We start from the raw sequence: 15,119 nt of genomic DNA, 5'->3' as shown, positions 1-15,119 counted from the left end.
GTGTCACTGGTTCTCGCGTCTAAGTAGTAGCATTCCATTCATGAGATCATATCTAAACTTGATTATTAACTCCAGAATTTGCGTTCTTTGTGATACATATATGTGAGTGTCGTTTTCATGTTTACATCAATCTTCTCACATATGACTAGATTAGGGTGTGTAGTTAGAGAATCTGAGTAAAAATTGAGTGCATATCTTGAAAGAAAGTGAGCAAATTCTCTAAGGCATGTTACTACATTCAAAACATGGTTTTAAATGCTTAATTGTGAACTAGTATATGGTAACTATGATTAAGAATGTACTTAAGTGTGAAGATGACTAAAATCTGTGAGAATGATGATTTTTAACATGTCATGTGCATTGGAAATCCCTAAGACGGTTGTTGGAAGGTTTAGGTTGTGTTTTACGTGTTTAGTGTCGTTTTGTTTATTTGTTTTTATTCTGTTTTGCTCGAGGACTAGCAAAAGCTAAGTGTGGGGGTATTTGATAGGAGCATATTCATGCGACTTAAATGGCTTGTTCTCGTGCATTTACGTTATGTTTCTCTCGTTATTTTAGTCCTTTATGTTTCTTTTGTGTGTTTTCAGGTTCTAAGGGCCTAGGGAGCAAGAAAGTGCATTTTGAGGCCATTTGGAGCATTTTTGGGCATGGATTGGATAGCTTATCCATGGAGCCAAGAAGATGGACGAATTTGAAGGCCTTGTATGCACTTGAAGACACAAAACAATGGCCCTAACCCAATTACATTCACCTTGCCTTGGGCTTAACACATTATGCCATACAAACCAACCTATTTTAGGCCCATTCTATGTACTTAAACCCTAGCCCTTTAAACTAGTTCATTTATCACTTATCAAACCATTCACTTATCACTCACCACATATCATTCACTTATCACTTAACATATCATTCATTTATTTCACTTCCATACTCCTCTTAATTCCACATGCATTCTCACACATGCACATCATTCACTCACATTTCCACCATTCATTCTTTATTCCTTTCCAAACATCTCACATGCATTTCTTCATTATTTCCTAACCCTACATGCATTATTTATTGCATCTTCACATGCATTCACACACACTTCACACATTCAAACCGTGAGCTCCCATTCCTATATGCCATTTTCAGATTTCCACCCACTAACCTAGTCATCAACACATGCACTTCCACCTTTCATCCACAATGATTCATGATTCATTCACTTTGCATCCTTTAATTCAATCACATACTTTCCCATTGTATAATACATCCACATGCATCTTTAACCAACAAACATTACAATCACATGCATTCACACACCATCTTCCCTTTTACAAAATACATTGCCGTGCCTTCCCTTCACAATTTCAGCTTTCCTCCTTTTAATTCCACATGCATTCACTTCATCATTACACCACCACTCATTCTTTAAATCCACATGCACATTCAATCATTCATTCAAGCCCCCTTGTGCCATGTTTCACCCTTTGTTCCCACCTATCACATGCATAATCATCAAACAAACTCTAATTGCCGTGGGTTCCCTTTGCTCCCCTTGTGCAATTCCAGTTTTCACATGTGTCCTAGCTGTTTTTCCATCATTCCTCCACACAAATGCTTAAACAAACAGCCATATGTTCCCTCCATTACCCCTATAAATACCCTAGCATTCATTCATTCACTCCCCATTCAATTAGCATCTCATTTCATACACAACACACCACAAACACTTCCATTCCTTCCCTAGCCGTGAGTTTCTTTCCATTTTGCATCTTTTCTTCCATCTCCAACCACTTCCCATCCCTCCAAAACACTTCACATAATCCCCAAAGCTCACCTTAGACCTTGTGCTACAACAACGAGGAAGAGAAGAGTGCCTAAACGTTCATACAATTCAAGTTAGAGTTGTTGGAATGTTTGGGTGTTTCTTTGATTTCAAAGTTTAAATTCAATTCTCTTTGTTTTGTACGTATAAGGATTGGAAGAGAAGAGTGCCTAAACGTTCATACAATTCACGTTTGAGTTGTTAGAATGTTTAGGGGTTTCTTTGATTTCAAACTTATGAGGAACTAAACCCCCTTTAGCTAGGGGGTGATTCAAAACTATGTTTATATTTGCAATATGAATTGATTAACTTTCGTTGGAATTTCATAAGTTGTGGATTCAATTTGTTTAACCGTTTGATTGATAATTTATTTATGAATGTTTATTAAGAATGCGCGCTTAATTTTCATGCATGAATATGACGCTAGAATATAAGTGAATTTCATCTAATCGTTATGAACTTATATTCACAAGTAGTGGAGGTTGCTTATAAACAATCGCGTTAAACGAATTCTTGGCATAAGTTTCATGCGTATTCCATAGTAACGAATGCATCGTCAATGTTTATGATTTCCGTTGAACTTAATGATCTTTGTTGAATGTCTCTATCATGCGTATTCCATAGTTAGGGACTTTGATTAAGAATAATTTGGTTGTAATGCGTTTTCCATTCAATCCAACGAATCTAGGGAAATCTGAAAGTTAATTTAAGCGGACCTAATTAACTTGGAGCATTGAGTTTCACAACTTATCGAAAGACCAACTGAGAATCAATTTTGTATGCAATTGTAACATGTGTGGAGAAGAACCCCTTGGCTATTCCATCATCCATATTTTTATCACATTCATATTTACATTTTGCCTTTAATTATATTCTGTCTTTTTAATTTAATATCGTCCAACCACAATTCTCCCCCCCCCTATTTTGTTAAGTCTTAATCATTCGTATATGTTTTATTTTTGTATCTTTAAAGGCACCAGAAAATGCTAGACTAGTAGCCACCAGAAAGAGTAGCTTGTAGATGGCCCACTCAATGATTTCATAGCAGCTTAATATTTGTAATGTGTTTAAGGTAGATGATTAACTTGGTATCCCGGGATTGCATGCTGCGTATGTAGTCTTTCATAAGAACATAAAACAAACTCACTCTTTTCAGAATAGCATAGGGAAATTGCATGGAGCAAGCCATGGAGCAAGAAAGAGGATGAAAAATCACATTTCTTTGCTTGAAGTAGGAATAAAATCACATAAACATAGGTTTTAGGAAGTCATCTTAAGACGAAATCCTCATGGACAATTGACGGCAGTGACAATTTTTAATTGTTCTAATAACGAATTTCTTTCAATACAAATACTGGAAACAAATACAAGCAGACACTGCAAATGCCATCGATTTAAAAGCTACAGAGCTTGGCATCTTTCCCTTGTCCTTCCTTAGGTAAAGGGCCTGGTATAATGGTAGGTTGAGAAGAACTAAAACCCCACACAGAAGAATTTGCAAAGGCATTTTCTCATAAGCTTCTGCTATTCCTTCTCCAGAGATTGCTTTTAAAAACCCAAGAAAGCAGTACAAATTGAGAATTGCTAGTGTTGCAAGTACGGTAAACATTGGCGACGAATCTCCAAATTCCATAACCTCTTTCTTGTATCGTTCTGACACATCTTCATCATCCACCTTAGATGTTATTATGAATGCTGTATCAGAATATCCAAGCGAGTTTAAAATGGTGTCAATGAAGGCAAATAGGTAGGAACTTGTTCTCTTGTAAAGCCAAATTCGTTGATCGTTCCACCAACCTAAGATTGTGCCACCACACCCCAAAAACTCAACAAAACTCCAAGTGTACTTCAAAATTATCACGTATGCAAATGGTATGAGCCAAGGGCTCGAGACCTAAGTCCAGAAAGCAAAACCCTTATTATAAACATTGAGTAAGTTGCAAAAGAAAATATGTATATTTTGCCACAAAAACAGTACCTGTGGAAATAAGGAAATGCCTTTGAGGAGGTAAAGGGAAGGGACAATCGAATAAAATAACGTTGCCAAGGAATTCGAACACCAGAAGCAGTAGCAACAATATCCAAGTTGAAGACCAAAGCTAATTTTTCCATGTGCATACCATGCAGGGCTGTATTTAGAAAGCAAAATCTGGAAATTGCCTTCTGTCCATCTCTTATGCTGCACAAGCGTCTGAGTTAGCGTGGTTGGGGCTACTCCTAAGAAAGCTTTCCTTAAGGGATTGCAATACACTGATTTCCAACCGCGGCATTGGATTGATAGCCCTGTGATCACATCTTATACCGGACATCCATATTTCAATCCCATCTGCAAATTATAGACATTCATCAAGCTCAAATTAGTGTGCAGTTGTGTGTGTGTGTGATCGAGAGAGAGAGAGAGAGAGAGAGAGAGTGAGAGACCTCTTTTCCCCATTGAGTGTTCTCTTCAAATGTACAGCTTGCAAGACTTCTTGAATTTTCTTCTAACTCATGAATTCTACTTTCTTCTCTTTGTCCGTTGTGTGGAAATTTTCAGGTCGACGGGCCGAGGGCCCACTCCAACAACACCGATACTGTCCCCACTTAACCACCTGCACAATCCTCAGGTGTGGGGTTTTATCACAAGAGGCCACCTGCACAATCCTCAGGTGTGGGGTTTTATCACAAAAGGCCTCGGCCTCGGTATTAATTAGAGAGGGGTATTTCTATTTAAAGCATTCTTCTCTTCTCCCTCTGTCCGATGTGGGACTGGGGGTTCCAACACTCCCCCGCATGTGAGACCCCACTTATGGGTCACACGTGAATTTCCACACATCGGCAACCACGTGGAGCCATGTCGGGACTCACCCAATCACGCGGGGTCAATGGGGACCCACCCAAACACGTGGCAGTACGGGCCCGTCCCCTGGCTCTGATACCATGTGGAAATTTTCAGGTCGACGGGCCGAGGGCCCACTCCAACAACACCGATACTGTCCCCACTTAACCACCTGCACAATCCTCAGGTGTAGGGTTTTATCACAAAAGGCCTCGGTATTAATTAGAGAGGGGTATTTCTATTTAAAGCATTCTTCTCTTCTCCCTCTGTCCGATGTGGGACTGGGGGTTCCAACACATTGAACTCCCATTTCATATCAATCTTGGATCCCTTGATAAACTTTCTCCCACAAAGAGTCTCTCTTCTGTGAAAGCATCCACTTCCGACATATAGAGTGCCGCCATAACCATCCAAGCCATGGAATTCCACCTTCAATCCCACTCCAACATGTCAACTATAAAGTCCAATATAATTTAACATGAAACTGCAATTAAAATAAGTTCAATTCTACAGTCTTGTAACTCCATTTACATCTACTCACCTCGTAGATTACGCGTAAAGAATTGCTATACAAGTCATTCTTAGTTATATTTTCAAAATTCTGTGGGAACTGTACGAAGGCAACCTCTTGGCCTTCTTCTTCATCCATGAAGAAACAAAGCACATCACGTATGGCCATGGAGTTGTTCGAATACATATCGCAGTCTACATTAAGGATGACCTGGCCATTGCTAATGTTTGAAGATACCCTAATCTGCATTAATGTTAAGGATCACATAACAAACAGTGAATGATTATTATATCAATAAACACTCTAAATTTGATGGTTTTGGAAGCAACATTTTTGGTCTATGAGGGCGATCCCAAGCCAACAAGACTCCCTGCTTTTGTGAGGGTTAGGTGGGAACATCTATCGTACACATCCTCACCCTTTTAGTCTCTCTTGTACCAAAAAAAAAAAAAAAAAACCACCGGATAGATGTAAGTTTATAATTACCAGAGCATTCATAGCGCCAGCTTTGAAGTTATGGTGATATTGAGGCCTTTTCTCCCGAGCTAAATACACTAAAGTTGGCAATACACACCCTTCAACATCTCCTGAATTAGGGTTCCTCCCATCAATTAGAATCTGGAAGAAGCGTTTAATTAGTACACATCAAATATCAGACAGTAGTGGAAATGTTTCACTTTGTTTTTTCTTTCCACTGTTTTACTATGATCTAAGAAAAGACATGGAGTACTTGAAACGAACAAAAAACTTGACACAAAATCGAGCGCATTGCCGTTCTAGGACATACAGCCAACCCCATTTAATAGAGTAAGTCTTTGTTGTTGTCGTAGTTGTTAACTATGAGTCTATGACTATGAATTGCATTTTTTTTTCTTTAAAAGAGATCATTTGAGTTTCAAATTAGTTTCATACGTACTTGAAGAATGGTGTCATGGTCACGTCTAGATGAATTTAGATCCCACTGAGAAAAGCCTTTGCATTTTGATCGTACTTCTTCTGAAATCCTGCCTAGCTTCACTGCATTTTGGATTTGATTCTCCATTTCTTTGTATGATTTCTGTAGCAAAAAATTCAGAAAACAGGTATCAGTGAACTAATCAATATAAATTGGGCTGGACTGCCCAAACTTATTTTATTACCGTTAATATTACTTTTAAAAGTGAACACCTTCATTGCTGTTTGCTAAATTATCTCTAAGGACGATATCCTAAGCCCATTACTATGCTCAGCTAATTGTTTTGGTGATATATTTTTCTAAAGAAATTATTATTGACACTTCAAAAATAAATTATGCACTTTAAATTTTTTAGACACAGACGATTAGATTATTAGAGTGTTAATAATAATTTTCTTTTTTAATATACAGACAATATTAAAAAGGTGACAAGAGACCGTAAAAGATACAAACCACTTTCTTTCATAAATAAAAAAAGATTACATACCACTTGCACTTGTTTACTAGGTGTAGTATACTTTATTTTATTATTTTCAGTTTAGGCCTACTTTCAACTTCATTTAATTTTATTAAGATGCATTCATACAAATAATTTAGTGAATAAAATTATAAAAAAAAAAATTTGTGTCATTTGAACATTATTATCTCAATCATACTCTTAGCAAATGTTCCAGATACACATAAAAAAAAAAAAATCCTCTTGGTCAATGACCAAAATACTAACTTGAAAAATGTCAAAAGACTCGTAGCTGATTTTTATTTTTTTATAAAGCGATATGTTATAAACAATCCTAATTTACAAAAACAATAATTAAATTTTGATGCAAAAGAAAGGTGTCTTGCAAAATGAGTAATGCTAAGTAAAACAAATTTTTAGACCAGATTTATAAATTATATGATGTGTCATTAATAAAAAAAAAATTAAGCACATTAATTAACACTTAAAAAATAATTTAATCATTAACAATGATATCATATAATTTACAAAATATAATTAAATATTTAGTCTCCTTCATATTGCCCTTTTGAATTTGTTATATTCAATTGATATATCACATAGATACGACTTTCATAATAGTTACTAGCATTTGCCTACATACTTTGTGTGTATGAACACATTTTTTTAGAAAATGAGAATGAGAGAGGGAGAGAGAGGGAGAGAGGGAGACATAGAGACAGAGAGACAGAGAACGTGGGGGGGGGGGGGGAGTGGGAGGTTTTTTTTTGGTTTTTTTTTTTTTTTTTTAATATTGGAGGTATTTGAACATCACCTGTAGGTGAGGTTTCAATAAAAAATTGTAAAATTTGAACCTGTGAAATTACATTATTGCCCATCTTTTTTTTTTGTGCTAGAAGACTAATTTGTCTTTTCACCCTCTTTTGTCTTGCAAATTAAGTAATGCTAAGTAAACCAAAATTTTAGACCAAATTTATAAATTATATGATGTGTCATTAATAAAAAAAAATAAGCACATTAATTAATACTTAAATAATAATTCAATCATTAACAATGATATCATATAATTTACAAAATATAACTAAATATTTAGTCTCCCGCCCTTTTGAATTTGTTATATTCAATTGATATATCCCACAGATACGGATTTCAAAATAGTTACTAGCATTTGCCTACATACTTTGTGTGTATGAACACATTTTTTTAGAAAATGAGAAGGAGAGAGGGAGAGAGAGAACATGGGAGAGTGGGAGGTTTTTTTTTTTTTTTGGTTTTTTTTTTTTTAATATTGGAGGTATTTTAACATTACCTGTAGGTGAGGTTTCAATAAAAAACTTGAAAATTTTGAACTTATGAAATTACTGTATTGCCCATCATTTTTTTTTGTGTGATAGAAGATTAATTTGTTTTTTCATCCTCTTTTGATTGACAAAGAAAGTTTAATTAATTAGTAGAGATAAGAACTCTTAGATTAAGTGATTAAAAACATTCACCATTACACATGAGGAAACCCATAACTCATGCTTTGCCGTTTTGAGAAAAACAAAAATAAGTTGACCCATTTAATCGTTATCTTTACGTTATCTTCTTGGCTTTTTGGGCTGTCACGAATATAATAAGTTACACAAAATTCTGAATTTGATCCAATACAGAAAAATTTGTGTACCTTAGTAACCCAGAAATCTTTAGCCTGATCATCATCAATTGCATCAGCAGATACTGTGACAAAATAAGCAGCAGGTGACCTTGGCTCCACTTTGTACCTCTTGCAGTATGGTATCCAATGCTTTGCAAACTCAGCAGCCTCCAAGAGAGCATAGTACGTAAGTTCCGACCCGCCATCATCGGACAGATAGACGCTCAGCTTCTCCGGCGGATAATCATAAGCCATCACTGACAAAACCGTGTTAATCACCATCATCGGCGGCTCAATGGTTGGATCTGCCGTGCACACAAATACGTCCACTCCCGGCAATTCATTCTCGTATCTGAGTTCAAATTTCATGAATGATACTTGTTGGATAACAAATATAAAAAAATGAGTATGAAGTTAGAAATACATACACGAAAGTACCTTTGAGATAGCCTATCTTTGAAGGTGTACCTATACACACGGTTCCACCGGGAGGCCTGAGTGAGGAGCCAGTAAAAACCAAACCATATCTCAGCACCCAAAAGTCCAATCCAACCATACCTTCCATCTTCTCCTGCTTTTGGTATGTGACTCAATCTATAAACCCAAATCAAACATATTCCAGCAAATATAGATGCTGCAAAAACCCTATACGGGACTGTTCCCTTTGCTCTCCTCGTCTCGAACAATGGCAAATACCCTTCATTTCCCATCTAGTTCAGACCTCTCTGAGCTCAGCTCAGCTCTCTCTCTCTCTCTTAAAATAACAGAGAACGAGTCAGCCACAGCCTAACATTGTTGACAATTATTTACTCCATTGATGTAAGCCACCTATGGCAGAATGGATATTATATAGCACAAGCACCTACTGGAATTATTCAAATTTGTAATGTTATTGTATTAGATGCATTGAACATTCTACCATCTAGAGGTTGATTGCTTTTGAGAGGAAGATAAATTGTACGTTGACTTTTTCAAAGTGAGACTCTTTATAAATTCTCTGTCACTTTATATTTTGACGTTAATTTCGTACAAACATTATAAAACATTGTTCCAAAAATATAAGATAATAGAAAATTTATGAAAACACCTATTTTTTTAAAGACCCTCATTAGATTTTTTAATATTAAGGGGGGGTTTAAACGGTACCAACTCAAGTTGGAGTTTTGAAGTTTTGATCAACGCTCACAAGGCTTGACATATAGCTAGCTCTAATGATATCATCCATTCGTCACTGGTGTGGTACCTTTTACCACCTAGCAATTTGTCAACTTTGAGTGACATAGGTGACCGAGAGCAATGATATAATCCACTCCTCTAAACCTAAAGTCACTCTGTTTATGAAGTTGGATTGCTCGAGATTGAGTCTTCTTAAGATTCGCTTTTTAATCTTAATTGTTTTTAATAGATGTAGTTGGTTTGATGGTGGCTCTCTTCAGGTGGTGACAGCAGTACCCATAATTTAGCGATTTAAGTTTGTTTATTTAGGTTGTTTGGGGTAGTATGGGTTTGGCACGATATTGAGCTTAATTTTTGTGAGACGAGTTTTTTCTAGATGGTAGTGTGGCTGTTGTCCATACTAAATTGTTCTTTGTGAGCTTGTGTCTTTTGCCGTATCTCACGGTGGTACTGGTGTGGTTTACCTGATGCAACCAGTAGCTTAGTTGTTGGTTTTTGTGCGCAAGGTCTTTTATTGTAGCGATGCTTTGTTGTTCGTTTACCTGATGCAACTAGTAGCTTAGTTAGTTTCTTGTGCAGTTCCTCCTCAGAGTTGGCTATGCTTACTAGTTTTGTTGGTGGTTTTGTGCGTTTTCTCCTATATGATGGGTTATGAAGGGATTAAACACTTTATTTTCACGATGAACTCTTTTGGTTTTGGAGTGTTGGTTGCGTTGGTTTACCCTCGAATTTCACACAATAAAAAACACTCCCCCATTAACAACCCTAAATATCTTTTGAATACGCAAGAGAAGGTGTGACAGCAAGCACCGAGACTTGTGCCAGAGCTTAATTGCAATATTCTGAAAAACTGAGGGACGCATCTTGGTTCTGTCTCTAGACATCAATAGCTACAACAATAGAACAAACAGATCACCAATTTGTAGAAGCATTGTTTCTATTGTTTAAAGATATAAACAAAAGTAGAGACGCTTAAACCTCTGAAGCGAGTGAAGGTTTTTCTTGTAGTGTATTCATCTTCACTCTCAGTCATCGACATTCATTCTTCTTGTGCCCATGCCACAAGTGAAACAAACAAGCAAAACATCCACATAAAGAAGATATATTAATGGTAAGTTTAGATTGCCAATCAATTGTTAAATCCATGGGTATTAATGGTGAGCAAAAACAAACTGAATAGGAAAACAACTAAAGTGGGGCCATGCACGTAGATCCCCCTAAACTGAGAAGGAAAGGAGGGGAAACGGTCAACAAGACACTAAGGCCTCGTTTGGCACACCATATAAAGCATCAGATAGTACTAATTATACAAAGTACGGTGTTTGGTGTCCGTTCGTATTAAATAGCCATCGGATTAAATAATCTGACCCACCTATTTTATCCAGTGAATACTCGCTTCCTTATACTATCCAAAACCACGGGACAATTTAGTCAGGGCTCTCTTCCTCCCTCTGTTCTTCTTCTTCGTTTCCCATCTCTCTCTTCTTCTTCCCAGCTGCTCTCTCTGCTTACAAAAACCAACCACACTCCCTCCATTTTCCCAATCAAAACTCCCCAAAATTCCAAGTAGCTTCCAAGAAACCAAAGAATCCCACAAATCCCAAAACCTAATTCCTCCGCCAGCCACCATGAACCACCACCACCAGCAAGTTCCATCCAACCACCCAGAACAAGACTCTTCTCTCCCTGCATCTTCTTCTAGCGACCGCAGGATCTCCCTCCCTCTTCTCCGCCGCTACATCTTTCTCCGTCTTTGCATCTCTCTTTACTTCCTCCACCGCAGACTCTTCGGTTCTCTCCCTGCATCTTCTTCTGGCTACTGTAGGAATTCCATCCCTCTTCTCCACCGCTGCATCTCTCTCTGGTTCCTCCACCGTAGACTCTTCGACGCTTCGTCTTGGATCTCAACAAACAAAGAAACAAAGATTTGTCAATTTTTTTTTTCTTCCCCTTTCTTATATGTTCAGTACCAAACATAGTATAAATAATACGGTTATTAGTCCGATACTGCACCAAACGCCCGATTAATTTAGTCAGTACTATCCGGTGGCTATTTATCCTATCCGACATAAATAATCAGTACAGTCCGAGCTGCCAAATGAGGCCTAATATGTAATATCCTAATGCAACTAGGGTTTTGTACATGAACAAAGATTGAAGTCAGAGATCTATATACAGGGAGGTCTATTTAATTATCTTTCAAAACATATTGTTGCCTGTGAGCAGAATCAGATTATCAACTAGGCCACCCGCAATCAGAAACCTAATTAAAAACAACAACAAAAAAACCCTACGTGGTCAAAAATTCGACCGTGATCATGATTGCTACCAAAGTTCAGACACCCTAGCTTTAACTATCTCGAATATGGCGAAGCGCTCTGATGACTCCAATTCTTACCGTTCTCAGACAAGAAGAAGGTAACACACTCGCTCTTGCTCTCTCTCTCTCTCTCTCTCTCATGTGGGGAATTGTGGGTACGAATTTAAACTTGCTAAAATTTGTTAGTAGTTAGTAGTTACCTGGCCGAGAGGTGATTGAAAAACTTGAATAATTTTGTGTTGTTTGTTTCAGTGGGTTGGATGCTGTTGGTGTTGGTGGTGGTGCTGATGCTGCTCAAGACACCTCAAATACGGCCAGCAAGGTCACGAAGTATAGGAGGAAGCGGAGGAAAATTACTGCTCAAGGTCGCACATCTGAAATGCAGGACCTCAAGAGGGAAATTACTACTGATGGCACCTCCTAGAAGGTCGGGAAAGTCGAGGAGTATACTGCTCAAGGCAGCACGTATGAAACGCAGGACCTCAATTCTCATGGCACCTCTTGTAAGCCCCAAGGCAGCACGCCGGAAAAGCAGCACCTTAATACTGTTGACACCTTTTATACGGTCGAGGAGTATAGGCAACGGAGGGGAATCAGTGTTGAAGGTTGTGGTGATATTCCAAACCCCGTCATTTTTCATTGTGCCTGGAACACGAGGGTACACTACGTGTTTTTATATAAGTAGTGAGAAATTTTACCTTTTAAATTATTAACTTTTTAATACACATATCCCACCATTTGTTTAGTAACACGTGGTGTACTGTCGCGTATACTGATCACACTGAAAAATCTCTCCATCAGGACTTTCAATGACACTCGGTTTCCAAGGTACCTACTTTTTTTTATTTTTTTTCTTGTCTTAAACAAGTTAACTTGTTATATAATATTGTAGGTAAACTAAATTTGTAGACTAATTTGCAAACTAAATGATGTGCTGTCAATAAGAAATAAGCATGTTAATAATTACTTAAGTAAAAATTCAATCATCAACTTTCATGTCATTTAGTTTACAAATTTAGTCTCTCTAGATTTACCCTATATAATATAACAAACATATACATAATTATTGAGTGTTGATGATTTGAGAACAAAGTGTCCCACATCGGTAAGGGATAGATCAATGCAAGGCTTATAAGAAAATGGACTACTCCATGTATTGCTAATTGGTTTATGAGAGAATTCCAAATTCTTTGTGGTATTAAAGCAGGTTGTCTTTGGTTTGAAAGCCCAAAGGCAACACGTGCTCATACATTCGCCCAATTTGTTGTCCACGTGTAGGCTTGAAAATTGACCACATATGAGAGGGTGTGCTGTGAGTTGATATGCTTGTGCAATATAAGAGATGGTCAGAAGGTAACCTCCAGATTTTGCTTTCAAAGTATAGTCCTGCATGGTATGCCTATGGAAAGATTAGTTTAAGCCATCAACTTGGATATCTTCGATACTCCTTTTGGGCTGCAAATTGCTGGGCAACACTAGTTTACTCAATTCATCCTTCACTTTACCTCCTTAAAGCCACATCCTTATTTCCACAGGTATGGTTCTAAGTCCTTATTCTCATTAATTTGCCACAAAATTGCACAATGACATGTTTCTTATATACATTTGCAATTGTACCTTATTTAATTACCAAAACTAATTGATGGGTCAATAATCATGTGGGTCCTTCCATGAATCTGTGATCCAAATTGGTAATGTCGCTATATATCTATACCTATTTGTTTCAAATAAAAAACCATATGCAGACCAACTATGATTTTAGGGGCCTCATTTAAGTTTTGCTTATGACCCCCAAAATCTCAAGATCAACCTTACTTCTCAATATTTCAAACGAATATCTGTTCTGTTTTTAGATATGAAGCTCATGGCTGACACCATATGTACATGTATGCTTGCATGCATTAGCTTGTTAGATTCAAATCACACATTCAGACAAAAATTAACCTAATAGACCAAGTGAACAAACAGTTACCTTCTAAATATTTATTTAGTATATATTTTATGTCAAATGGGTTTTGTTTTGTGAATTTAGATCTCAAGCATGGTTCATACCATTTGCATATGTGATCATTGGAAAGTACACTTGGAGCTTTGTGGAGTTTTTGTGGTATGGTGGCACAACTTTAGGTTGGTGGAACGAGCAGCGCATATGAGCCTCTATCTCTTTGCCTTCATTGACACCATTCTACACTTCTTTAGATATGGTGATTCAACATTTGTAATAACCACCAAGGTGGCTGATGAAGATGTGTCACACCGCACAAGAAAGAGATTATAGAATTCGGGGACTCTTCTCCAATGTTTACCTCATTGGCAACACTTGCATTGCTCAATTTGTACTGCTTTGCTGGGTTTCTTAAGGAAGCAATCAATGGGAAGGGCATAGCACAAGTTTACGATACATTGACTTTGCAAATTCTGCTATGCGGGGCTCTGATTCTATTGGAAGAAACTTTACTTTTCCATGTTTCCTTCCATGTTTTCTGCTTCCATGTTTCATGCTTTGCTTTTTACTTTTCCATGTTTCCTTCCATGTTTTCTGCTTCCATGTTTCATGCTTTGCTTTTTCTTTCTTTATGTTTTGCTTTCCTTTCTTCCGCTCATTTATATGAGCTTTCCTTGTAAGTTACACACATATACAAAGATAGACATTCAAAATTCAATATGGTATCAGAGCAGTGACCCTAACCGGCCTGTCTCTGTGGTGTTCTCTTGAGAGATTTGTGAGCTTCTTGTCCTTCAATCATGGCTGAAGAAAGCTTAGTAAATTTGGAAGGAGACGGCTTTCATGCTACTCCACCATCACCACACTCAGATATTGATATCAACCCAAATCAACGTCTTAGTTCTGTCTTGCTAAATAAGTTTAACTATCTTCCATGGGAGAGAGCAGTTTCTCTTGCTCTGGGAGGACGATCAAAGCTTGGTTATGTTAATGGTGCTATTCCAATGCCTGAGACTACCTCACCGGAGTATGATGCTTGGCTATGCAAAGACCAGTTGGTCATGTCGTGGCTACTCAATTCCATGGATCGTAAGATTGCAGAAATTTTTAGCTATGCTGAATCCTCCATAACTCTTTGGAAAAATCTCAAGGAAATGTATGGAAATCAGAACAATGTGGCTAGAGTGTTTCAGTTAAAGAAGGACATTGCTGGTTTGCAACAGGAATGGAAGCCATTTGTGCAACATCTTGGAAAGCTGACCACTATGTGGAACGAGCTGAATGTGTATCGACCACACACCATCGACGCTGCTGTGCTAACTAAAAGAGTCGAGGAAGACAAAATATTCCAACTCTTAGCAAGCCTGAGCCCTGAATTCGAAGATCTTCGAAGCCATATCCTCATGAATCCCGACCTGCCTTCTTTTTCAAGTGTGTGTGCCACAATTCAAAGAGAATAGGTTCGAAGGAAAGTCATGACCTTGGACA

General features: G+C 37.6%; 1 protein-coding gene and 1 pseudogene across 2 annotated transcripts; one reads left to right on the top strand and one right to left on the bottom strand.

The window, feature by feature from the left end:
• Nucleotides 1–3,018: 3,018 nt before the first annotated feature.
• Nucleotides 3,019–8,973, bottom strand: LOC137715137 (cellulose synthase-like protein E1; annotated as a pseudogene). The gene is made up of 9 exons (XR_015961060.1): nt 8,629–8,973; nt 8,221–8,542; nt 6,059–6,199; nt 5,629–5,760; nt 5,173–5,385; nt 4,929–5,060; nt 4,235–4,330; nt 3,792–4,139; nt 3,019–3,707 (listed from the first exon to the last, which is right to left on the bottom strand). The product of XR_015961060.1 is annotated as a cellulose synthase-like protein E1 (transcript).
• Nucleotides 8,974–14,431: 5,458 nt separating this feature from the next.
• On the top strand, nt 14,432–15,091 carry LOC137710178 (uncharacterized). Its single transcript, XM_088690418.1, has 2 exons — nt 14,432–14,689; nt 14,783–15,091. The coding sequence occupies exons 1-2, from the start codon at nt 14,432–14,434 to the stop codon at nt 15,089–15,091; spliced, it is 567 nt and encodes a 188-aa protein (XP_088546544.1).
• The last annotated feature ends 28 nt before the right edge of the window (nt 15,092–15,119 follow it).

Source organism: Pyrus communis, chromosome 3 (genome assembly GCF_041283825.1).
Source record: "Pyrus communis isolate YQ-2024b chromosome 3, ASM4128382v1, whole genome shotgun sequence".
NCBI classification, from domain to species: Eukaryota; Viridiplantae; Streptophyta; class Magnoliopsida; order Rosales; family Rosaceae; genus Pyrus; species Pyrus communis.
Note: the sequence above shows the minus strand (reverse complement) of the source record. Positions and strands in the feature narration are given on the sequence as shown.

Excerpts from the sequence above, each read along its gene's own strand:
- LOC137710178 (XM_088690418.1), top strand. The coding sequence starts at position 14,432 with ATGGCTGAAGAAAGCTTAGTAAATTTGGAAGGAGACGGCTTTCATGCT. Across the intron at positions 14,690-14,782 it reads GGCTATGCAAAGACCAGTTG|GAAATGTATGGAAATCAGAA; the intron begins GTCATGTCGTGG and ends AAAAATCTCAAG.